This window comes from Pyrus communis, chromosome 15, assembly GCF_963583255.1.
Source record: "Pyrus communis chromosome 15, drPyrComm1.1, whole genome shotgun sequence".
Lineage (NCBI taxonomy): Eukaryota > Viridiplantae > Streptophyta > Magnoliopsida > Rosales > Rosaceae > Pyrus > Pyrus communis.
In genome coordinates this window covers 6,429,338-6,453,750 of record NC_084817.1, presented here as the reverse complement: position 1 = coordinate 6,453,750, position 24,413 = coordinate 6,429,338, and the positions used below count along the sequence as shown (strand labels likewise).

Here is a 24,413-nt window from a genome sequence, read left to right as displayed (position 1 = left end):
CAAGCAGAAGTGATTCCTAAAAGTACAGTCTCAAACAAGCCCTTAGCTGTTTGCACGTAAGACCAAAAGATGAGCCTAATTACCTTTTTAACAAAATGGGAGCCTAGTAGTAAAGATTAAGATCCAAGACATGTCTGCATTGCATAGATTAAACAAACAAACCTTGATCAATCCTCTGCTGCAGCACCATGGAATTGCAAAGAAAGCCGAAACAGAGAAACAAAAATCCTAGAACTAGTTACGTTTTCTATCAAGCCCTCCGAAAAGGAATTTGAGATCATGAAATCTACAGGTATAACAAAGAATCTGCAGCAGAAACAGGATCAAACCATAACAAAAAACATAGAAGCCTAATCATTCATTGATAAAATGAAAAGTCAGTACCAGTTTTGCTTTTCCAACTTCGAAATGTGATGCCTCCAATAAGAGGCCTTCTAAATAAAATAAAAAATAATTAAAGTAATTTTCCGCTCGGCGCTTGAAGTAGTGCTTTGGACCAACTTCAACTCGACCAACACGGAAAGGTGAAAGCATCGAGGCATTGGGACTCAGTGAGCCCATATGTAGGCAGACTGATTCCATACGCAACCCTCTTTACCTAATTTGAAGAAAAACTAGCCTGCAAAAACATTTGACGTCGTCGACCTCATGTTGCCAGGGCTGTAGTTTTACAGATGGGGCACAAATTCTTGTGCATCAGCCATTGTTTTATGCACTCGCTGTGGAAATCATGTCCGCATTCGAGCGTTCCAAGATCTTCTCCACCATTGTATTCCTCCTGCATATTAACAGTATATATAAATCAAGCAAAGCAAAAACATGAAAATGTAACAGAGATTGAGCATTATGCGGTCATTACCTGGCACACACAGCATGGCTCTGTATCTGCCGAAGATCCTACTGCAATATACTTCTTATGTTTCAAGCGCTTTGATATGGTTTCTTCACTTAATCCAGTGTTCACGTTTCCGATACGCTCTTCCAGAGCCAATAATTCCTACAATAATTAGATTTTTATGTCTTAATAATCTAATTTCTACCAATAGGGGAGCAGACTGTTATGTATCTTTTGAGGAAGCGGGAGGTTGGGTGAATCAATTACCTCATAAGACATATTATCAACATCAAGTCGCATATCTCTATGTCGGTCGTGAATATCAGCCACCCCAAAAAGGACTGACTGATCAAGAATCATAACATCCTGACACAAAGAAGTACAAGCCAAATGTCAGACCACAATTCAAAAAAAAAATTCTCACATCTCATAACAGCCTTTGGTTATGATATTCTTATTTCTTAAACATGAAAACAGAAACACCGGGTCCCCAAATATATAAGGAAAAGATATATATGCCTTAAACTTCCAAAACCAGAATCCCGTGACGAGAATAAGGCATTTGTGCTTTATCAAAACAGATTCTTTTTCAAAACTGTGAGTATACTGAGGTGCTTCAATATAAGCAAATAAAATTCTAACCTCAAATCGCAAGCTCTCGCCCCTACGCATAAGACCCAGGACATTGCAAATCTGCTAAAGAGAGAAGAAAAACTTCATAAGGTTTAGATGAATATCTCTTTTCCCATAACTAGCAAAATAATATAAACTTAGCAGTATTAGAGTAACAGAAAACTTGAATAACAAGAATTATGATGTAACTAGTTGAAGATGAAAAAATCACATAAACGGTTAGAAACAAAATGATTTAGAGGACTGAAAAATTTATCTTATTTTTGAACATTCATGATTGACTAAAAGGAAAAAGTGATTGCATATCCTGTATCATCGTGGTCATAATTATATTCAGACATCTGATGGTATCACATCAATAGGTGATTACGCATAAATGTGGGTTCTCCCTGATATTCATCCAAATGCTTTAAATAATGGGATAAAAAAAAAATATTCTGAAAGAAAACCCTCAGCCAGAGAGAGAGTTCTACAACACACCTCAGATACCAGCCTGCTACTTCCTTCACCCCCTGCAGCAGCCAAAGTCCGTAATGAATATGGAAGTCCAAGTCCACCATCGCCATGTCTCTCCATCCAAGATGCTGACCTTGGGTGAGACCGATGATGACCTTGGTTACCTGTACCAGATGAACTCTCAACCTCTGGTGATGATGCAGGACCCGAATGCAGAGGCAAATAATTAGTGCCCTGACTCCCAGGCTCACTACCAGAAGCAGAAAATAACGATCGGCGAACATATTCAGATAATCTTCGAGGAAATTGCGGATGAGAATTGTGAGGAGGAACCCACGTAGGTGCAGCTGCTGGATTAACACCTGAACTTGTGCCAGTCCGGGATGCTGAAGCAACATTACCAGGAATACTTGCATTTCCACCAGGTAAATTTCTGTTAGATGCACCTGCAGGATGCCGAGCTGAATTTCTCAATTCAGTTGCTGGTACGAAAATAGGATGATCCAAAATGTGTCTCGCCATGCTTCTTGAGCTCCCTTCCTCACGTGGTGGAGGCTGTGGAGCATCTCTGTCTCCATAAACCACAGAATTTGATAAGTTGCCAGTTCTTGAGCTAGACCCTCCACTCCATCTCAACGATTGCACATTTTGCGGCAAAGCAGGAACATGGATGACAACTGGCTGGTTCTGTGAACTCATATTATCTAACGCTGGTGCTGGTCTCAGGTCCATATTATGATCAACTGGAAGAAGACTTGGTGAATGATTCGAAGAGGAAATACTAGAATGCCTAGCAGCCCTCCCCATCGAGAACCTATTTGAGTGTATAGAATTTTGCTGATTTGAAGGGTTTATCCTCACACGGAAGTTCCTATGAGTGCTTTCTGAGCTTCTTCCAGCATTTGAATCAGGAAGGCTGTCAGAAGCAAGTGCTCTCCCAACTACTCCAAGTCTTGAATTCCCCTGTTCTGATGGAGTGGATATGCTTAGGCTGCTGACTGCATTATAGTGAGCGGGAACAGAAGTCCTTCCACCACTGTCTGTATGCTGAAAGTAACTGCAACTTCCACTTAAAGAAGACTGCCCTATATTTCCCTCCATGGCCTTTCTTTTACAAGATACACGACGACCCTCCAATGAACTACCCGATCTGCCATCATTCTCTCCCATTAAAAATCCAGCACTTCCAGAAGGAAGCATAAAGGAATTAGAACTGCTAGGAGGTCGAATTTGCTCATTTTCAGAAACGTTATACTTGAATGTGTTAGGACATTCCATTACTTGACTATTATCACCACCATGACCCGCAAAACCTGCATTCAAGTTCAGATTATGTGGGATTGCATCAGAACTGGAACTTTGTGTAAAAATGGTATTCACATTGTTGTCCAGTGAAAGGTTATTAGTTGGTTCATAGTGTCGCTCCTCTAATCTTGAAGCAGCTTCTACACAAGGATCCACTGAAGATGACCATCCAAGATCTGGTTTCCGCTCATCACTACTTACCTCACTCTGTGAGTTGCTAGAACTAGGTTCACCTAGGCACCATCTACTCAAGTGTTGTCGCTCCTGTCCCATAGAATTCACAAACCCAACATTCATATCACTGGGTGATTGTACATAGTCTGGAATCCGTTCTGCAGGATTCCGTGTGCTATTCCAGCAAATTTGCTGATCTAGAGCAGCATCGTTTGATGCACTTCCATGGTCAAATTCTAGGAATTCAGGCAAGGAACCAATAGTACCCCTCTGCCCTTGCATTAGCGCTAATATGAATCTTCTTGTAAAAGAAATGTAAAGAACTTGAAGAAATCTTCAGTATAAGTAATACATTATTTGTACTTTGGCAGACCTGACAAAACAAAATAGAAGAAAGGTTATGAAGTTTGAAGATTTTTAAAGTAAATTATAGGTGCAAAATTATGCTGTAAAAGTAAGAGCAACAAACTTTTTCTTCTCTTTTATAGGTAAGAGAAGTGCAAACTTTCAACACCGGTCAAAGAGTTCTCGGATATTTATGTGTTCCATGTGTGAAAAACTTGAATGCCTAACTGAAGGAAGAAGCTAGAGTGTGAGTTGCGTTGCCTACTGGCAATGCCTTTCTTCATGTTACTTTTTTTAACCCCTCACTTATGCTTCAACAAAATGTTTTAACTCTAAGCTCTTGGGTAGGTGTTGTGGGAGAACAGCGGGTGATAGTTGAATCAAAGACTAGTATCCATATTTGCAATGACACCAGAACACCTACTTGACCAAACAGGAAGACACACGCTAAGCTTAGATTAGCGATAAGGTAATGGAAAATCACCCATGCTATCCTGGCCTGAAAGCAGGTGAACATCAAGATAAAATGTTCATTATCATGTTGCTGCAGTACAAGAGTGAATGACTGAATGTGCAGCTATATCAGGTAAAACAAGCATCCTTCAATTCACACAAACACAGGCATTCCCACATATAAAAAACCCCAGCCAAACCAACTCCCACAGCTAAAGCAAAGAATGATCGAAAAACTAAACCCACTCCTGAAACACTTCCGAGGCAATCAAATTCACATAAATTAAGGTACCCACCAGCTGAAAACATGAAACTTTAGAGCACAATAACGTAGTACAATCGAGAGGTGCAAGCTGTCGGACAAGCACCTGACCACACGCACGGTACACAATGAATTATCATCTGTATAATCAAAGAATGACTTATCAAACCCATTGGTAAAAATTTAGAGATCGGTTCACCCACTGACAAGGTCAAATATGGATGGCCGAAAACCTCAAAAGCCAAAATCTCATTCCAAATTCCAGAAGCAGATGATATCAAAAGTGATTCACATAATCAAACAACAAACGACAACCTAGAACAAACAGACATCAAATGTTAACAACACAGACGAACAAAAACCCAATAACAAAGTAAGAATCTTGGGTTTGTTCTGAAAAGGTACAACCTTTATATTTCCAGCTGCAGAGATTAAACACAACAAGCACAAACAAGACCACAACAAAACCCAGAATCCAAAAGCCAAGTCTTTTCAAATCCAATCATATCAGCAACCGACCGATTGAAAACCCACAAAAGTAAACGAACAAAATCGAAAAACAAAACATACCCAGATGACGAAACCGATATATGAAAACAATCCGGAGCAGAAAATCGAAAGAACTGGTCCAGATAATCCGGGTGGGTGATGAAAAGACCCTTCTTTTGTTTATTTTTCTGGAGAAAAAAATAAATAGGTGAGAAAAATGGAAAACAAAACCCACTGAGAGCAATGGGGGTTGGGAGGAAAGGGAGAGGCCTTGGCCCTTTGGGTGGATGGAATGAAATTGAAAGGAGAAAGGGAGAGAAAGAAATAGAGATTAAAGAGGACAGTAATCTTTAATTTACGAAACAACCCACAGAGAGAGAGGAATGGTCATAGAGGGCAGTTTCCGAACAAAGAAATTGAAATTAATTGAATATTATAGAACATAATTAAATTAGATTAAAAACTAATTAACAACACCACCTACTTGGTGTTGGGGAGGAGGGTTCAAAAGGGTAGGGGGGATGTGTTGGAGTAGAGGGGGCCGCTTACCAAAATGGCTCACGCAGGTTGTCCTGATTTTTACATAAACCGTGTATAACATTTTCAAGTATTGCATTATGGATTGTAATTAGAAGATACATATATTTTTTTTAATTTTATACGTGTTAATAAACGCATAACTCAAGAATCAGAGTAATTGTAATCTTAGTGTGTTGTAAACATAAGAAAAGTAAAGCAGCAAAGTTGTAAGTTGTAACTCGATTAATTAAGAACATTCTTTATTACACTAACATCTTGAGTTCGAGTTCTCTATTTTCAATATTATTTGTATAAAGAAAATACAATCAAAAAGTTAATAATTTGAACCATTCAAATCGTATTTTTACTTTAAGTAAATATGTAATCTCGCTCAGAAGAAAATAAAGAAAATAAAAAGAGAGGAGGAAATGTCTCCCAATTGCAAGCCCTACAAGTGGCTCTTTCACGCCAAGCACCTGTTGGCTGTTGCCTCCTCTCCTATCAATATTATCACATTTTATGTCCTCCTCTCTCTGCCTTTACATTTTCTTGAGGAGCCCTTTCTGACTCTGAAACTTTCAGCTCCGGTTGTGAGTTGTGACACCCCACACCACCTCCCAAGGGTTCAAAGAAGAGATACGAGAATGATTTGAACTCGAGATGCAATAAATTGAAGAAAAAGCTCTTTATTTGTAATTTTACTAATTAAAAAAAAAAATAATAATAATAATAATAGAGAATTCGTGTGAGTACACGTGACATGCAACATGCTACAATACAGTGGGGTCTCATATGTTTGTTTGATTTGTTTAGATTTTGCTCACCTTCCTAAAGATATGGCTTTTGGTGCTTTTGCATTATAAATTTTGACCGACTATTTGGAGACAATCTGTTTCTCATCTCTCACAGTTGGTGGGAAAAAAAAAAAAAAAAAAAAAACTCAAAAAAGGAAAAACAAAAATCAGTGTTTTGGGTAAGAGGCAATAATAGTGCACCCAAATTGAGTTTTACCATATGTTATGGGTCATCTAATTATTCTGTCGGTTCAATTTTAGGGTCAAATCAAATGGGTAGATAGCTGATTTGGTGCTTGATCAATGTCAAGACAGGAAGTGCTGGTTTAAACTGCTTATGTAGATATTTCTTTTTTGTTAAATTTTTATTAAAAATTCAATAACTTTTTATTAAAATTTCTACAGCCCATAAACAATTTTAAGTTTTTGTCTAATGTATAAACGCTTTCAGTTGTCAAAAAAACATTTTTAACCTTTCCATGAGTAGTCTCAAACTAATCTGAAGGTCTTCCACAATGACAAAAGTTAGTTTGATTCTTATATATAAAAATTAAGCATCTCGAATTTGTGGCACCTTGAGTTTGATCCCTATAAAATTATTGTAATAGTGGCGTGAGTTGATAAATTTGAGCCTAATCTATTAATTGTGAGACCTGTCTATTTGCGTTTCCTCATAATTTCTGGTCAATTTTATGAGTTTGATTCCTATAAAATTGTAATTATAACTCAATTTTCAAGTCTATTATAGTACACCTGAGTTATTTGGTAAAATAGGTACACGTAGAATCAATTATCTTTTTTAATTTTTTAAAATAAAAAATAGAACTAGATAAACATTAAATCGTGTTATATATATGACCCCAATGGCTAATGCGTCTTTAGTGATCTCAGATTTTTACCTTTTTGATTAAAAATTTGTAATCAGTTTTATTAGTCCATATTAATTTATCTTTTTTATTGCCTTTTATCTTTAAGGGACACTAGGAGGGGTGACTTTTTAGTGTGCCGAGAATACGTTTCGATACATCAAATATCATAATACAAGTACTCTAACTACTTATATATGATACTTGATATATCAATCTGTGTTTTCGACACATTAAAAAATAGGAGTGTTTATATTGATGTATGTGCATTGTAAAACTTAGCTGAAGAAAGAGGTGTGAAAACAAAGACCAATAAATGTCCCAATTAAGTGTCCAAGCAAGGTTCTCTCTTTCTTCCCCTAACTTGTTCTTTTATAAATCCTTCTCGCCTACCGTTCATATCTCAATCGTGGGCCTCTTCTCCTTTCTTTTCTTACGTTTGTTTTGGTTCTATTTGTTCTTTTGTTTTTCTAGTCTCCTCTTCACTCTTGCCCCTTCAAAGGTGGTTGCTTCGGCTTCGGCTTTGCTTTTTATCTTGCTCATACAGTTTTTGTATTTTAATTTGAGGCCACGAAAACAAGCTAAAGCTCCACCTCCATGTCGTTTCTATTGGTAATTTTTTATGAACATCGAAAACACAAGTCACGTGATGTGTCATTTCACGTGTCATGATTAAAATGAATGACATAATTGATGTATTAATAAAAAATAGATTCGCACATCAAATTTTAAGTAGAATAGTAACGCTCACGTGTCTGTATTCATGATATACAAAAACAATAGCTCGCCCATTTGAACTCGCTTATGTAACCAAACCCATCATTAATTATTAATAATATATATCTTAATTTACTAATGGGATAAGATTGACGATTCCTCCGCCAAGGAGAATATTAGAAAATTTTGGTGCTTTTGAGATGGGAGAAAACTTGGAAAAGGCTAAAAACCCTAGCTAGGGTACACGCCAAGGGGATTTGGCTTAGTCCAGAAGAATATTTTTGAATAGTCTATAATAATATGATTAGGCTTCAATTATGCATCAAAATTCAAGTACAAACCTTAATGACTTGTGCAATTTCACACTTGCAATAAACAAAATTTGCTTCAAGTTAGTGGAGTGATGCGGTGAGATTCAAGTTGTGGTGATTGTTGGCAAGTATGCATGTATAGGAATTAAAATTTGCAATTAATCAGTTAAATGTTTCTTGCTTCAGTTTCTTGAGAGGTACGTGGAGTACTAGATAAACTTTAGTAGGGCTGCTGTATTAAGTGTTATTCAGACAACTCTTTTGCTGGTAGGACTAAATTATAAGGGGGTTTAATAGTTTTGTGAGACGTGCATTATGAATGACTTGGTTGATGTGCAAAACCAAGGGTTATACTAAAACCATCTCCAACCGAAGGATCAAGAGGGTCGAAAATAGCCCGAAAACCGTCTCTAACCGAGGGCTAGGCCAGAGGGCTCGTGGAATCTAAGAGGGCCCCACGGAATCTGAAAGGGCCAAAGGGTTGGCCAGAAAAAACATTAATTATGTCGGTTATAATCGAATACATTTATATTATTTAATATAAATGTATTCATGTCGGTTATAATCGACAAGAATGCTTAAGCTAAAATTCAAATGCAACGACTAGCTGACATCAGCTAGCCGTTGCATTTGGTTTTTGATTTTTTGATTTTTTTTACAGTTTTATTATTATTTTTTATTTACAAAATTTTTCCTATAACTTCTATTTTTCATATATATTTTTAATTTTTTTTTTCCTATAACTTTTATTTTACAAAATTTGTTTCATATTTTTTTTTAACTTCCATTTTTTCCTATAACTTCTATTTCACAAATTTGTTTCATTTTATTTTAAATTCTATTTTTTTTCCTATAACTTCTATTTCACAAAATTTGTTTCATATTTTTTTTTAAATTATATTTTTTTCCTATAACTTCCTAAGCTATTATACAACATTAAATTAAATTAAGTAACATAAAACAAAGTTAAACAAAAAAAATTCAACGGCTAGCTGACGTCACTTAGCTATTGGATTTGAATTTAAGTTGTAGTTTTTAAATAATAAATTATGTTTGGCCCTATGGCCCTTGGTTGAAGACGGTTTTTTGTGACAGGGCTAAAACGAGCCCTATGGTCCTTTGGCCTTCGATTGGAGACGGAGGCAAATATGGCCATGTACTGTTCATTAAAATATTAATATCTTGGAGGGCCAGAGGGCTAAAACCAGCCCTTTGGCCAACTCTCGGTTGGAGATGGCCTAATTTCCTCAAAGATGTATTTTTGTTTTGTATTATATATTATTCTAAATTATGGAAAGGAGATGAACTTGAGTGTAAAGGAATGAGCACACTATGCTAACTAATTGGCTTAACTCACATTTGATTAACGGTATAGTTAGGAAATCAAATTTATGCCTAGGGAACAAAACCCATGATCCCTACTAGGGTTTGCAAATAACACAATTTCATCAGCTTGTGTGGGCATATGGGCCAAAGTGGGAATCGAATGTGGGATAATGATATGTAAATCTGTTGAAGTTTTTCTACGTAGGTTCGAATCCTGCCTCTCCCACTTGTTTGTTGTAGACTTCAGAGAAGAGAAAGGAGGCATTCGCCAGCGTAGGGGGGAGGGAAAATTAAACTTTTTAAATGCTTTTCGTAAGGCAAGGAAGTCAGTGCAGGTAGGCGAGGGCAGTTCCGGTCTATTACACATGGAAGAAAGCTCTTTATATCTTTTTCCCTAATTTTTGTATATGAACACATGAAAGAGAGGCCAACTGGTGGGAGCTGTTTTAATAAGTACTTTTTGAATAAGTACTTTTGAGCTGAGGGAGCAAGATTGCCACATAGCAAGGAAATGAGTTTCTGATACAATTCAATTTCCTCAAGACAAGATGATGAAATGTGACACGAAAAGGACACACAGATTGCACATTTGTAAAAACCGAAGCAATGGCATTAAAGTTTAAACCAAATAATTTGACTAAGGAGAGAGAGCATGCCAGTGCTTTTGTGGTCGATGGGGAATTGACATATCTGAAAAATATCAAAATAAAAAAATCAAAAAGATTAGAGATGAATCGGCATTCCACAGAGTCCACTTGCAAAATTTTGGGTCAGAAGCAATCACCAAAATTGACTTGTGAGGGCTAATTAACAAACGCAACTTCATCCCAATACAAAATGAATGAATCCAGATTAATTTATGGTACCAATTTGTCAGCTTTTAACTTGCACAACTCATAGACTGGACTCCTAACTAAACTTGATCAATAATGAATGCATTTACCAAACAACCCCTGTTTTGTTTATTCAACTGTAGCTGAACCGAGATCTATATTGATTGTCATATTGACACAGCAAATTTTCGCCGTCTTCAGTTTTGATAAAATTGTACATATAAAACAAATAACACTTTTAATCAAGGGCGAAGCCTCACGTGCCCAACGAGATTGGAGGGTTTGGTCAATAGATCTCCGATGCCTAAATCAGTTTCTCTATAGAGTTTAGGGCTTAAGTGTGTAGCAAAAGTTTACTATAAATTGGTAAAGATGGGGTACTTATAGAGCTAGGGTCGGCCACATGTGTAGGGCTTTGCCCTAACATGTGACTGCATTCGATTGGCTAAGGGAGCTTGACGATGTTGTAGTAAGCTGCTCAAGCCTCCCGAAATGTTGGAATGCACACGAAAATCTTGTAGACTTCGTCAATTTAATAAGGATTATTTTTTGCTCTACAGACACTATACCAACTATCAATATGTCAATTTATGTTTTTTTTTATATGATTATATGATTGTTGATACGGGTGTCAAAATGTATCTCGTTCCAACTACAATTTTTCTGAAATCCTTCTTAAAATATCTGATATGGCTCTAACATTATAAAAAACATGTGTTAGTTGTAAAAGTGACTCGTTCAAAGTATATAAAGAAAACACAATAGCAAATTTCAATAATTTCCACATGGGTAAACAGAAATTGGGGAAGAGAAGAAGGGAAAGCTTTTTAGAACTTGAAAGGAAAAACAAAGTAGACATGTATAGAGGTCACAGTTGATTTGACTTTTAGATTACACAATCCCCGATGTGTTTGACTTTCGAGCATCATTTGAAGAGATTTTTCAATATTAAAAGGTGGAATATGTGTATTAAAAGGTTAATAACTTAAAAATTAAAAAAAAATTTCACTTATATAATAACACGTGGTGTACCATTCGTGTTCCCGTCACAACTAAAAATTTCTTTATCATTTGTAATGGGGAGAAGAGAAATTTGTCCCAATTTTATGGGAACTTCAAACAAAAACATATTCGCTCAGCTAATGCAGCACTATCTCAACGCCATATGTGACTCCAATTGTCATGCCTCCTCCGATATCGCTTAAAACCAAATTAACTAGAAATTTATACTGGAACACGGAAGAATATTTACAGTCTTTTGTGAATTTCTGTTTATAAGTGTTTTTATTAAAAGTAAACTGAAGTTTTTATTCAGTTTCCAAATGCATTTTTAGGTCACAGCTAAAAGTTCTTTGAAAATCTTTTGCTAAACATTTTGTCAGAAGATAACAAATTTTCTTTGGTGCAGATCGGCATTGTGCCAAAGTTTTTCTGGCCGTCCGATATCATCCAAGGGCTAAGATGCATCACCTGGTAATATGTTGTTCCCAATCTAATCGCAAATTTGGAAATTATGAATAAGATGATACAAAAGCAAATAGAATGTGAAATCTCAAAATTTTTGAATTGTCCAGCAAGTTTTTGGCCGAATTTTGACGAATTGGCCATTCATGTTGCTTTCTGGTTCGTTTTGAAGGAAATCAGGAAAAAAACCGAGCTTTTTAGATTTCAACGAGTATGTTTTTGGATAAACAGCAGAAAACCACCGTGTGCAAGTGAGATTGTCTCACTCTCATTTACAAATTCAAATTGTGGTTTTCTCATTAAATAAATTTTCGATAGATGTTTTTCGTTAACATAGTGAAATATAACAGTGGAATTTTGAGGGAGAAAAGCAAGACCAAGATCTTCTGGTTGAAGATTTGTTTAATTTGGAATTCATCTTAATTTGGATTTTAATGAAAGGTAATATGGGTGTTGCTCATCATCTTAGAGAAGGAGAGTTGATTCTCAAGGTTCCAAAGTTCGCTTTGATGACAAGTGAAAGTCATTCATTGAAAGATAACAAACTCTATGTTGTTCTCAATGCTCGTCACGCTCTCTCCTTTACCCAGGTGCTTTATCACTCATTTGTTATTTTTAAATTTTGATACCCAATTGTTTAATTTTCCTGAATTGAAAAACTCAATTGTTTGCTTTTGGTGAAATTAAATTACATTATCGTTTTTATGCTATGTAGATATTGGTTGTTTGTTTACTATATGAAATGGGGAAAAGGAAGGGAGATAGGGGATCGGGGTGGGGATGAAATTGGTACCAGGTGGAATAACTTGCAATTTCAAATCTATATATGTGTTTGTCTGACTAGTCAGCAACAGAAGTGGGTTGGAAAAACCGAAAAACGAAAAAAATCGGATCGAAAACCGAACCGAATCTGGTTGGTTCGGTTTTGGTTTTTGAGGTCCAGAAACCGGACCGCACCGAACCGAACCGATATATGAAAATCATATACAAATACCTCAAAACCTGGTGGCTTGAGGATTCGAACCTCTTCCCTCTAGTTCGGATAATTGCTTCAAACCAACTTGCTGTTAGCTTTGTGTTGCTATAATTGTACAACTAAGTTATTTATAGGTATTCTAATCTTTATGCTTTATGAAATTTCTAAAGTTTACAAACCCTAGCCGACTTCCATTTTAGTTTTCACTTTTCTTCTACACTCTCTCTCTCCCCCTTCGCTACTTTCTTCATCTATACTTCCTTTGTTCCTTAGTCTCTCTCTCCTTCCTTTGTTCCTCCAAATCACTTTTTTCTCCAATCTTCTCCTGTCCTCCTCGCATATTCCTTCTTCCAAACCATGATTTTCCCTCGCCCCCTTTGAATCGGAACCCATCTAAATTGGAAGATTCTAATCCAGATTTTCATATCTTTCACAGGTAATTTTTGAATCAAAACGAATATGATTTATATTGTGATTTTGCTTAGTTAAAATGAGTTTTTCTTTTAATTATTTTGTTGGGGTTTTGCATATTATAATCTTTCAATTTGGTAGCAAGGAGAAGAAGCTGGCCACAATCCACCATCTTTATTCCCGATGCAAAAGAGGGATCTCGGGAACAAAGCAAGAACATATTTCTTTATAATTATTGTTTGATGATTTGTTGGTAGCAGATTTCCTTCAGATTTGCTTTATAATTATTGTTTGATGATTTGTCTGTGAGAAAAGAAAACCAATTGAAATCGATGAAGAACGAAGAGCAAGCTCGGTTCCTTATTGGGATTTCGCTCTCTGACAGACCAAGATGGCAACAATTCCTCCTTCACTCTTCTGGGGTCTTCTTTGGCTAACTTCAGATTTAAAAAAAAAAAAAAAATCATGGGAAAAACCGAACCAAATTGAAACCGAATCGAAAAAACCCAAAATTGAAAAAAACCTAAGAAAAATCGAACCAAACAGTAATTTCAATTTGGTTTTCGCTTTTGGCCAAAAACCGAACCGAACCGAACCGAACCCACCCCTAGTCAACAACACTCATCAACTAAGATCAGATATGTTAGTTTACTCATGACAGCAGTAGTCAAGTTTAAGCTCAGTTTACTAAAACATTCCTTAACTAAGATCCATTTTAGTGCATATTTTAAGTTTGATAATCTTAGTTGCATGGACTTAGCTCTTTGCAAATAATAATGAACATACAACACAAACAAAGTGTGAGATAAGTAAACTAGAAAAACGATAAAATGCATGGGATGTTTTTGGCCGGAAAAACCCACCTCTGGGTTAAAAAACTGGGGACTCTCCATCGAGTCCAATCCATTAGTGAAATCAAGATTCTTACAACTAACCACACAAGCTCAATTTCTAGATCTTAATATACAGAGCAGCTTGTACCTTTGTGCAACCTTGCCTTCCAAGCAAAAGAACTAAACTTAAATAAAGACTTGAAAGGAAATATGATATGCAGTGATATCTATAAAAGTCTTCAAAGTCATAAAGGGACAGTAAAGTAAGGATTAACACATGTTCATAAGGCAACCATGATGTGTCAATGTAAGGGAATGAGATTAGAGGTAGCCAACTTTAAATCATAACATCATTCCACTAAGATCAAAGTTAATTTTAAGACTAACCAAACTTTTAATAATCCATCAAGTTCAAGAAACAACACTTGGAACATAAATTGGGTTAAGGAGCAAAACACAAAACTATGCATAATGGGAAGCCAAAGCCAAATGGAACTTTGAGATGACATATGGAAGTAAGAAATCCAAGTCATTTGATATGGTTGGTGCAAGTTGTATTTGAAGCACCTCAAAACACTTTTGAACTTTTTATGACAAGTGGGAATGATTTGATTGAACATGACATTGCATGTGAGAACATGTTTGTAGGGAAGAATGATTTAGATTCCCCTTTTTGGATAAGCTTTTGAGAAGATTGCTCATAGGTGATTGTAATGATGCTCAAATTAATGATTTTTCTTTTGTGAAGCATTGAGCAAGAAAGCAAGACAACAACAGATGATGTTTTGCACTGGAATTGATACTTCAACTCAATTTTTGGAGTAAGTAGAATCACTACAACCCAATCAAGACCAAAGTAAGTTTAACCCCACAATCAACATAAGTTTTTGCTAAATGAAGGAATGATTTTTCAAAGACTATCAACCAAACAAGAGAGAACCTTTAACATCACAGTGGAAATATTATTCAAGGTTAATCCAAAAAATATCACCCATGTATGGCAGTTAAGAGATGTGTAACATGAACAACAGAGTTGACTGATGAGAAGGCTGTCTAGTTACATATAACTAATTAAACTATACATGCAGTAAAGAAAATTGGAAGCATAGTTGTTTGACCTATTCAGTTGATGGCACAAAGAGCAACAGACTATCGAAGATTTTCATGCCATTGATGGTCCAAAATGCTTGTGATATAGTTAATTAGCTGTTTCTCAAACGAAACTAAAAGCACATGCTTTTCTTTCCATAAATCTCACCAATGAAATGAAATTGAGTTACAAAATAATTTATGCTTCAATGAAAGATGGGGCTATTTCAAAAATCAATTTCATACATATTATTACAATGAAAGCAAATAGCCAATAGTTTTACACCAAAGTAATGCAACACATACAACAACCACAACCGAATATCACAAGGATACAAAACAAGGTCACAATTTGCAATTGCATGACAGAGATGGACATACCTTTGTTTTTCAATGCAACTAACAACATAGATTGTTTTCATGCAAGACATCATATGTTTTTCCAAGTTGGATGATTCACACAAAAAACATTGAGAGAATAAGAGATATGGCTGCCCCTTTAGAACCCATGATATATCAGTTTCTTTGTTCCAATTTGTATGCTCACCACCTTTGGGAATGATAAGAGAATAGTGATTACCCTTTGATCTTAGAACAACCAGCATAATCTTTCCATCTTTGCCAACAACTTTGCAACACCCCTTTGAGAAACGAACTTCATTAGCAACATCATCACACAATTGGCTGATGTTCAGAAGGTTTGTCGTCAACCCAGCCACATAACAAACATTTTCAAGCTAGGGAAGTTTAGGAATATTGATAATATCCTTTTCAGTAATGTAAGCTATGCAACCTAAACTCAATCATATTGTTGTTAGCAAGTGCAAATGACAGGAATGCCTCTTTGTCACCCGCCATATGACACGAGCATCCACTATCAAAGTACCAAACATTGGGTTTAGAAGCATAAGAAGCACAGTGAGTCACCAGACTTTTTCAGAAACCCTTAGAGGATGACTCAGATATGACTTGACATTGCCAAAGTTTAAAGAATTAACCAATTGAGCCATTCTTTTTACTTCTATATCTAGTCGATCAACTTTACATTTCATGTCATTCTTCTTTTCTGAGAATAGTTTTCAGCACCTAGGTCCACTTTCCACAAAAACAACAGCATTCTTGACATCATATTGACTTCTAACACATGGAACTTTGTTAAATTTTTTAGCATCAAGAGTAAAATAATCCACTTTGTACACAGCCTCATTCAACTTAGATGATAACCTCAAGTTGATTGCATGAAGCATTTCGTTGTTGACCTTCAACTCATGAACTTGTTATAGTAGTCTTACTTGAGATATCATCAATTCCTGAACCTGAGCATCAAGAGATGCAATAATCTTTCATCTTCACCAATGCAAACATGAGCCATTTCATTCAATCTATGAAGTTTAGTTTCAAGAAAAGTAACTTTCTCATTCAACTTTGTTTTGATACATGGAGACTCAATTTCTTTTTGCCGCTCAAACACCTTCTCGATCAGCTCCGTATTTTCCAATTTTAAAACATGAATCTCCTCAAACAGAGAGTCGTACACATCAGACACATCATGATGCATTACATCTTTAGAAACATTCAAAACATCATCTTTTTCACTAGTAGAGGCTTCTTTTATAGATCCAACAAATACCTCCAGGTACACTTGAAGAAGACTTGTCCCTCCTATCAACAAACCTCATTTGACTTCGTCTAGAAGTAAGCTTATCATGATGTTGACCGAGAGAATTGTTTGATGATTCCCCAACCTTTTTAACATCTTTTCCTTTTTTTTTGAGAGTCATTTGGAATTGTTTAACAAATACGACAAGATCTTCATCAGGGGATTGAACACATGATTCATTCATTGTTTGAGATTTGTCAATACTTTGAAGAGCAACCTATTTTCTCTTCTTGGACTCACCTTTATGCAAGTCTCGCTCTATCTCATAGGTGATGAGTTTGCCAACCAACTTTCCAAGTTTAATTTCATTTAAGTCTTGAAATTCTTGTATAGTAGCCTTCTTTGCTTGAAATCTCTTGGGCAAGGTTGGACAATTGTTGTCTCATCAATAGGTTTTCCTAACCCCCAATGCCTCATTAGTCAACATTTCAACTTTCTCATAAAAGACCGATAAGGTCTTAGACTCCAACATTCTTAAATCTTCAAACTTTGAAAGAGTTATTTGGAGTTTAAGATCCTTCACTTGGTTGTCATGTAGAATTTGGAGTTTGTCTTATACTTGTTTTGTTGTAGTGCAATAACATATTTGTGCAAATTGAGTTGGTGAGATGGCAGAAACAATGGCATTCCGTGCTTTTCTATTAGATATAGCGGAATTAATCTCCCCTTGAGTCCACTTACTTTTGACCTTTATCACAAATTCACCATCAATTGTCCTCGATGAGGCCTTCCATTCAAAAGTAAGATAATCCACAACAATTAGATCTTGTGCTTCTAGAAAGATTTGAAACTTCTCGCTCCATGTGGCATATTTTGTTCTATCAAAGAAAGGATGAGAGTTGCAAGATCTTGCAACACGATCACGATCCATGGTGAGAATCCACCCAATACTAGTAGCTCCCAGAGACCACTCTATGTATATAACAAGTAAATGTAAGATAAGTAAACTAGAAAAAATGATAAATTGCACATGATGTTTTTGGCCTGAAAAACTCACTTCTGGGTTAACAAACCAGGGACTCTCCACTGAATCCAATCCACTAGTGAAATCAAGATTCTTACAAAGTAACCACACAAGCTCAATTCCTAGATCCTAATTTATGGAGCAGCTTGTACCTTTGTGCAACCTTATCTTCCACGAGATGAACTCCTTCAATCTTCATGAAGTGATAGCTTATCTTGAGCTTTTCACTTTGTGGCATCGAGATCCAATCAACTTATGCAAATGATGTTATGATAAAGTTGATGTAAATCTGGATTCGATCGTCTAGTTAGTTTCACCAGTCAAACACTTAAAAGATGAAACTAACACGAATCCAAAAAGAGGTCAGCTCAAAGATTTGAAACTGAAGAAGCTTAAACAAAGATCAAAATCATGCTGCCCTAGTATGCAATGATGTGGGTATTTAGTGCATGATTGTGATTTTTTGGCGAAGGTTTTCAAGTAAGAACAAAAGAAGCAACTCCCAGTTGAAACAATCATTCTTAGAAAAATATCAATCTCCTAGCTAACTAAAAAAGAAACACTAGATGAAGCTTTTATAGTAAGCTTTGTTTCAGACAAGAAAGGGCATGGAAGGAACACGTGTCATGTGCAAAAGCAATCAGAAAAGATTTAGGGTTGAAAAACACTCTTGGGGAAAAAAGCTGTCAAGAAGCCTACGTGAGTAATCTTAAAGTGTGTGCCCAGCTCGCGTGAAAGTAGCTGTAAGTTTTGACTAGACAAAGCCACTAGACATAATGAACTGGAAATAATGACATGAAATGCATATGTATAAACGAACCCTTGATGTAGCAAAATTAAGCTTTTGAGATGAATATTTCCAGCAACATGATCCCAAAGAAGTATTTGAACCCGAAAACTAACTATAGTATGTGTGGTACAATTTATAACATTTGACAAGGGAAGCCAAACAATATAACTAGACTTCACATGAGGGGTCGTTCTATTAAGGAGTTAGCCCTTTCTAATCACTTTGAGCATGAAGAAAGTAGCCTACTTGTAGTTGACGGCTAATCCTGGGGTCTGGTTTCTTTATTTCCACATTGTGCGGTTTAGAGGGTAAGGTTTCGACTATTGTAGTCTGACAACCAAGTCCTATGCGTAGCTTAGCTTGCCTAATCTATTATCACATTTTCATTAAAAAAATAAGAAGTGAGCAGGAGAGAGAAGTGCGAAAAATTATCAAAGATAAAAAGTACTTTTGCAATTTACACTACAAAAATAAAAACCAAATGATATCATTTTCCAAATGTATTAATTTTTATCTCTCTATGAAATGTTTAGAAAGTGTTGTCTCAATATGTAAGATCCCACATCGCCCAGGGGAGTGATCCTTATATGTATATTCTCATCTCTACCTAGCACGAGGCCTTTTGGGAGCTCACTGGCTTCGGGTTCATCGGAACTCTGAAGTTAAGCGAGTAGCGTGCGAGAGCAATCCCATGATGGGTGACCCACTGGGAAGTTCTCATGTGAGTTCCCAGAAACAAAACCGTGAGGGTGTGGTCAGGGCCCAAAGCGGACAATATCGTGCTACGGTGGTGGAGCGGGCCCGGGATGCGATGGACCCTGAGCCGGGATATGACAATTTGGTATCAGAGCTAATCCCTAGCAGGAAGTGTGCCGACGAGAACGTTGGGCCCTTAAGGGGGGATGGATTGTTACATCCCACATTGCCTAGGGGTGAGGATCCTGTAAGCCTTATATGTATATTCTCATCTCTACCTAGCACGAGGCCTTTTGGGACCTCACTGGCTTCGGGTTCATCGGAACTCTGAAGTTAAGCGAGTAGCGTGCGAGAGCAATCCCATGATGGGTGACCCACTGGAAAGTTCTCATGTGAGTTCCTAGAAACAAAACCGTGAGGGTGTGGTCAGGGTCCAAAGCGGACAATATCGTGCTACGGTGGTGGAGCGGGCCCGGGATGTGGTGGACCCCGAGCCGGGATATGACAATTTGGTATCAGAGCTAATCCCTAGCAAGAAGTGTGCCGACGAGAACGTTGGGCCCCTAAGGGGGGATGGATTGTTACATCCCACATTGCCTAGGGGTGAGGATCCTGTAAGCCTTATATGTATATTCTCATCTCTATCTAGCACGAGGCCTTTTGGGACCTCACTGGCTTCGGGTTCTATGGGAACTCCGAAGTTAAGCGAATAGTGCGCGAGAGCACTCCCATGATGGATGACCCACCGGGAAGTTCTTGTGCGAGCTCCCAGAAACAAAACCGTGAAGGCGTGGTTGGGGCCCAAAGCGGACAATATCGTGCTGCGGTGGAGTCGAGCCCGGGATGTGATGGGGGCCCGAGCCGGGATATGTCAATTTGGTATCAGAGCCTAACCTTGGCCGTGGTGTGCCGACGAGGACGTTGGGCCCTTAAGTGGGGTGGATTGTAAGATCCCACATCGCCCAGGGGAGTGATCCTTATATGTATATTCCCATCTCTACCTAGCACGAGGCCTTTTGGGAGTTCACTGGCTTCGGGTTCATCGAAACTCCGAAGTTAAGCGAGTAGCGCGAGAGGTCAATCCCATGATGGGTGACCCACTAGGAAGTTCTCGTGTGAGTTCCCGGAAACAAAACCGTAAGGGCGTGGTTGGGGCCCAAAGCGGACAATATCGTGCTACGGTGGTGGATCGGACCCGGGATGTGGTGGACCCTGAGCCGGGATGTGACACAATATGAAATTAAGTATTAAAATTATACTAATTTTTCTCATCTAAAACCAACCTAGAATGTCAATCAATCAAATTAAAATCCCTAAAATTTGAAATTTAAGAATCATAATTAAATAAAAAACAAACTTAATTAATTGGATATCCCGACGAAGACAATTGAAGTAAGAGATACAAAGACAAAGTAGTGTAATGAAAAACCCAGAAATGTCTCATTTGAATATTTTAGTAATACACACCCATGTGTGGATACAAGACAAAATAGTGTGATGAAGAACGTCCAAACTTATTTAGGGTTCATCTGAACATATTTAGTGTAGTCATTCTAGCCGGCCGCTTAATTAGAAGAACGGCAGCCATTGCTGGTTGGGTGTCCCATGGTATGGATACAAAATGATCTCTCGCAGATACACATCGTTGTTTTTCACATCCATAACCAATTCAGCATTAGGGTTTAAAATGGAACCGTCTGTCTTGAACACCCAACGCTGGTTGCCCCTTCTTAATTCACATTTCAGTATGATGATTACATTTGATGAGTTGTGACCATTGGATGTGACACATAGGGTGCGATCGCTATTTACTCGGATAGTGCCTTCACTATAGAGTGCCCATTGTTGTTGATTCTTGCTGGGCACACAATACTCCATCCATACTCGACTCTTATCGTCGTTGGCAGTAAGGCACATGTCATTATACCCAATAATGGAAGTCACTGTGGGCTCCACATCATCTCCCACTCTCCAACCTTGCCTAGGAGAATGGCTATTGGTAGCTATAGTTAGAGTGGTACCCTGCGTAGCTTCGTGGGCAGTGAGAACAAGTCCGGAGCGACGATGTGTGATTGTGCCATCGGTAGATAATGCCCACTTAGTCGCTTCCGGAACAGCCGTAGTACAGTTGTATATCATGACATAATTTTTAGGGCTAGAAGTACTATATGCAGTCATGCATTTTTCCATTGACCGGATCGTCTCATCTGGTTGGAATGTCCACTTCTGATTGCGCTGTTGCCCACATGGCCAAATTTGGACTAGATTCCCATCGCTGTCGAGACCATTCTTCACGTCAATGCACAATCCTTCTAGACCGCTTATGCGTGTTGTGCGGTTTTGTACCGCACATATTTCATTGTCAATTTCCTTGCCCATCACAACGTTAACAGGCATTTTGATTATGTTGGGAAAGGTCACAGCATGGCAGTTGTAGAATAAGAATGCGACACCGGCCATGATGCTTGAACTAACACTGTCTACAAGGAAAAGATTGTTGTTGGTAGAGCGAAGTTGAATGGACTTACTGAAGACTCCGTTAAGTGCATGTTGTGTCTCCCAAGAGATAGCCAACCAATTGTTCTCCAAGCTCAGCATTGCATGGTCTGGTATAAAGTTAGCTTTGGAGCTTATACTGTTGCGAACTCGCTGCTCAATGACCCTGAACCTTGCTGCTTCAAAGACTGTTTGAATGATCACAAGTAGCGACGCTGCAGCCTCTTCCGACTCATGATTCCACAAGCTGGTGATGGCGTTATGTAGTGGAGTGAGTCCCAATGGGATTTTGTCCCTGGATTTCTCTGCGGCTTTCTCAAGATCAATGTAGTTGCTTGTGAATGGAAGAAAAAACCCTCTGGTATCGTTGAATAAAATGTCCAAAGCTTCATCAGGAGCGTCAGCAAGAAAGTAAGATCTAGCTGCACGTGTGCGATAAGCCACAACAGAAACATTCACCACGTCAATTGCCACGGTTATGGTGTTGTTGCCATTGTTAGAGAGATCAACCAAGAGGAAGCGTTGTGAGTCCGGCACAGATGGGTTCAGGACAGGTATATCATATATTCTGGTCGCTCCATTTGTGAGTTGGGCTCGCAGTGCTTTTATGAACTTGTTGTATGAGTTGCTTGTAGCTCCATTTGTGGAGAATGAGATGTTGCACTCGGTGCCATAGAGAAAGAGGCTAAATGCGAGAGTAATGTATATTGCTAGCACTCTCGTCATTCTGCTATATATGTAGGTACGTAATGTATTTCTGTTGGTGATCAGCAAGGTAATATGCGTCTGATTTTATAGTTGGTTCAAATAGTATTTTTCGCATTTGCAAAATGTGTTGGATGCAATTAAGTAAATGAGTGATAAAGCGAGCAGTTGGAGTTGGCAGTTGTAAAGAAAAATTAGTACCTACTTCTTGTTGGAAGTTATGCATTACCAAACCTTAAAGTCTTGGAGCCTTTAAATGGAATTGAGCCTAACACTTAAGCCCAATGAATTAGTATTGGGTTCATAGCGAGAGGAATGGTCATAGAGGGCAGTTTCCTAATAAAGATATTGAAATAAATTGCTAGGTGTTGGGAAGGAGGATTCAAGAACAATGCTTTAGTTACTTAAGGATGAATATGAATTTCTATTAAAAAAATTTCATGTTCGAATCACAAAGTTTTGCATTTATGCTCAGAACGGTTCATATTATAAATCACTCTGTAAAGATAATCTCTACAAAAAAATCAATTAAAATTAAAGTTGTTTAGTTAATCTATTATAGCAAATACATAGATGGTTAGTAATACTTTTACTAATTCTATCATCTTTATACAGTTCAATGACTAAATGACCTTAGTTTTAATTTATTTTTGGGTAAAGTACAAAAAACTACCTCAACTATTGAGGTCACGACAGTTTCATACCTCATCTTTTAAAATTGACAATGTCATACCGCATCTTACAAATTTGTGACAATGTCATACCTCCGTCAAATTTTCTATTAGTTTTTCTGTTAAGTGCTAACGTGGCTTAATTCGGGACCTACTTTCTATTAAAAAATTATTAAAAACTAAAAAATAATTATTTAATATTTTTAAATATTAAAATAATAATAAAAAGCAGAAGAAAAAAAAACCCTCATTTCGTCCCTCCCCTCCCCCCTCCTCCCTCCTCCCTCCTCTCTCCTCTCCCCATCTTCATCTTCTTCGCCCACCTGCAAATCCCAATAAAAAAAAAAAAAAAAAGAATCCAATTTGTCTTCCCCCCCACACCCACACTCAATTTCCCAACACCCACACCCACACTCTTCTCCCTCCTGCAACCCAGAAAAAAAAAAAAAAAAAAAACCCAGATCTCGTCGGCGGGAAGATGGGTGAGCAGAGAAGGTGGAGGATGGATGCGGAAGAGGATGTGGAGAATGGATGAAAGTGGTGGATTTGGGGTTTGATGGGTTTTCAATTTTTTTTTTTTCCTCTTCTTCTTCTTCTTCTTCTTCTTCTTCTTCTTCTTCTTCTTCTTCTTCTTCCGCAGGGAGTTGATGGTTTTAAAAAAAAAAAAAAAAAAAAAAATTTCCTTCCTCCTTTTTTTCCTCTTCTCCTTCTCCTTCTCCTTTTCCTTCTCCTTTTCCTTCTCCTTCTCCTTCTTCTTCTTCTTCTTCCGTAGGGGGGTGTTGATAGGTTTTCAAATTTTTATTTTTATTTTTTCTTCCTCCTCCTTTTCTTCCTCTTCTTCTTCTTCCTCCTTCTTCTTCTCCCTTCTTCTTTTTCCGCGCCGACAGGGGGGAATTTTTTTTTTTTCCTTCCTCCTTTTTTTCCTCTTCTTCTTCTTCTTCCTCCTCCTCCTTCTCCTTCTTGTTCTTCTGCAGGGGGGTTGTTGGGTTTTCAAAATTTTTTTATTTTTTTTATTTTTTTGGGTTTGCGGGTGGGGGGAAGAAAATGAAGATGGGGAGAAGAGAGAGGGGGAGGGGGAGGGGGAGGGGAGGGACGAATTGATGGTTTTTTTTTTCTCTGCTTTTTATTATTATTTTAATATTTAAAAAATATTAAATAATTGTTTTTTAGTTTTTAATAATTTTTTAATAGAAAGTATGTCCCGAATCAAGCCACGTGAGCACTTAACAAAAAAACTAACAGAAAAATTGACGGAGGTATGACATTGTCACAAATTTGTAAGATGCGGTATGACATTGTCAATTTTAAAAGATGAGGTATGAAACTGTCGTGACCCCAAT

At 37.5% G+C, this 24,413-nt stretch overlaps 2 protein-coding genes across 3 annotated transcripts; both read right to left on the bottom strand.

The window, feature by feature from the left end:
• Positions 1-343: 343 nt before the first annotated feature.
• Positions 344-5,265, bottom strand: LOC137718070 (probable E3 ubiquitin-protein ligase RHG1A). Of its 2 annotated transcripts, none has more exons than XM_068457582.1 (6): positions 5,034-5,265; positions 1,949-3,776; positions 1,478-1,531; positions 1,103-1,201; positions 860-997; positions 344-778 (listed from the first exon to the last, which is right to left on the bottom strand). In XM_068457582.1, exons 2-6 carry the CDS (start codon positions 3,683-3,685, stop codon positions 647-649), a joined length of 2,160 nt encoding a protein of 719 aa, XP_068313683.1. In that variant the 5' UTR covers positions 3,686-3,776; positions 5,034-5,265; the 3' UTR covers positions 344-646. The 2 variants fall into 2 exon arrangements, with proteins under 2 accessions (XP_068313683.1, XP_068313684.1); XM_068457583.1 differs by having other exon boundaries at positions 1,478-1,528.
• Positions 5,266-20,770: 15,505 nt separating this feature from the next.
• Positions 20,771-22,423, bottom strand: LOC137717238 (ribosome-inactivating protein SNAIf-like). The gene has a single exon (XM_068456536.1). The coding sequence runs from the start codon at positions 22,421-22,423 to the stop codon at positions 20,771-20,773; it is 1,653 nt and encodes a 550-aa protein (XP_068312637.1).
• Between the last annotated feature and the right edge of the window lie 1,990 nt (positions 22,424-24,413).

Coding starts and splice junctions, on each gene's coding strand:
- LOC137718070 (XM_068457582.1), bottom strand. CDS start 3,685: ATGCAAGGGCAGAGGGGTACTATTGGTTCCTTGCCTGAATTCCTAGAA. Junction 1,532..1,948: donor GTAGCAGGCTGGTATCTGAG/GTGTGTTGTAGA, acceptor TTCTCTCTTTAG/CAGATTTGCAATGTCCTGGG. Junction 998..1,102: donor TTGATAATATGTCTTATGAG/GTAATTGATTCA, acceptor TAATTATTGTAG/GAATTATTGGCTCTGGAAGA.
- LOC137717238 (XM_068456536.1), bottom strand. CDS start 22,423: ATGACGAGAGTGCTAGCAATATACATTACTCTCGCATTTAGCCTCTTT.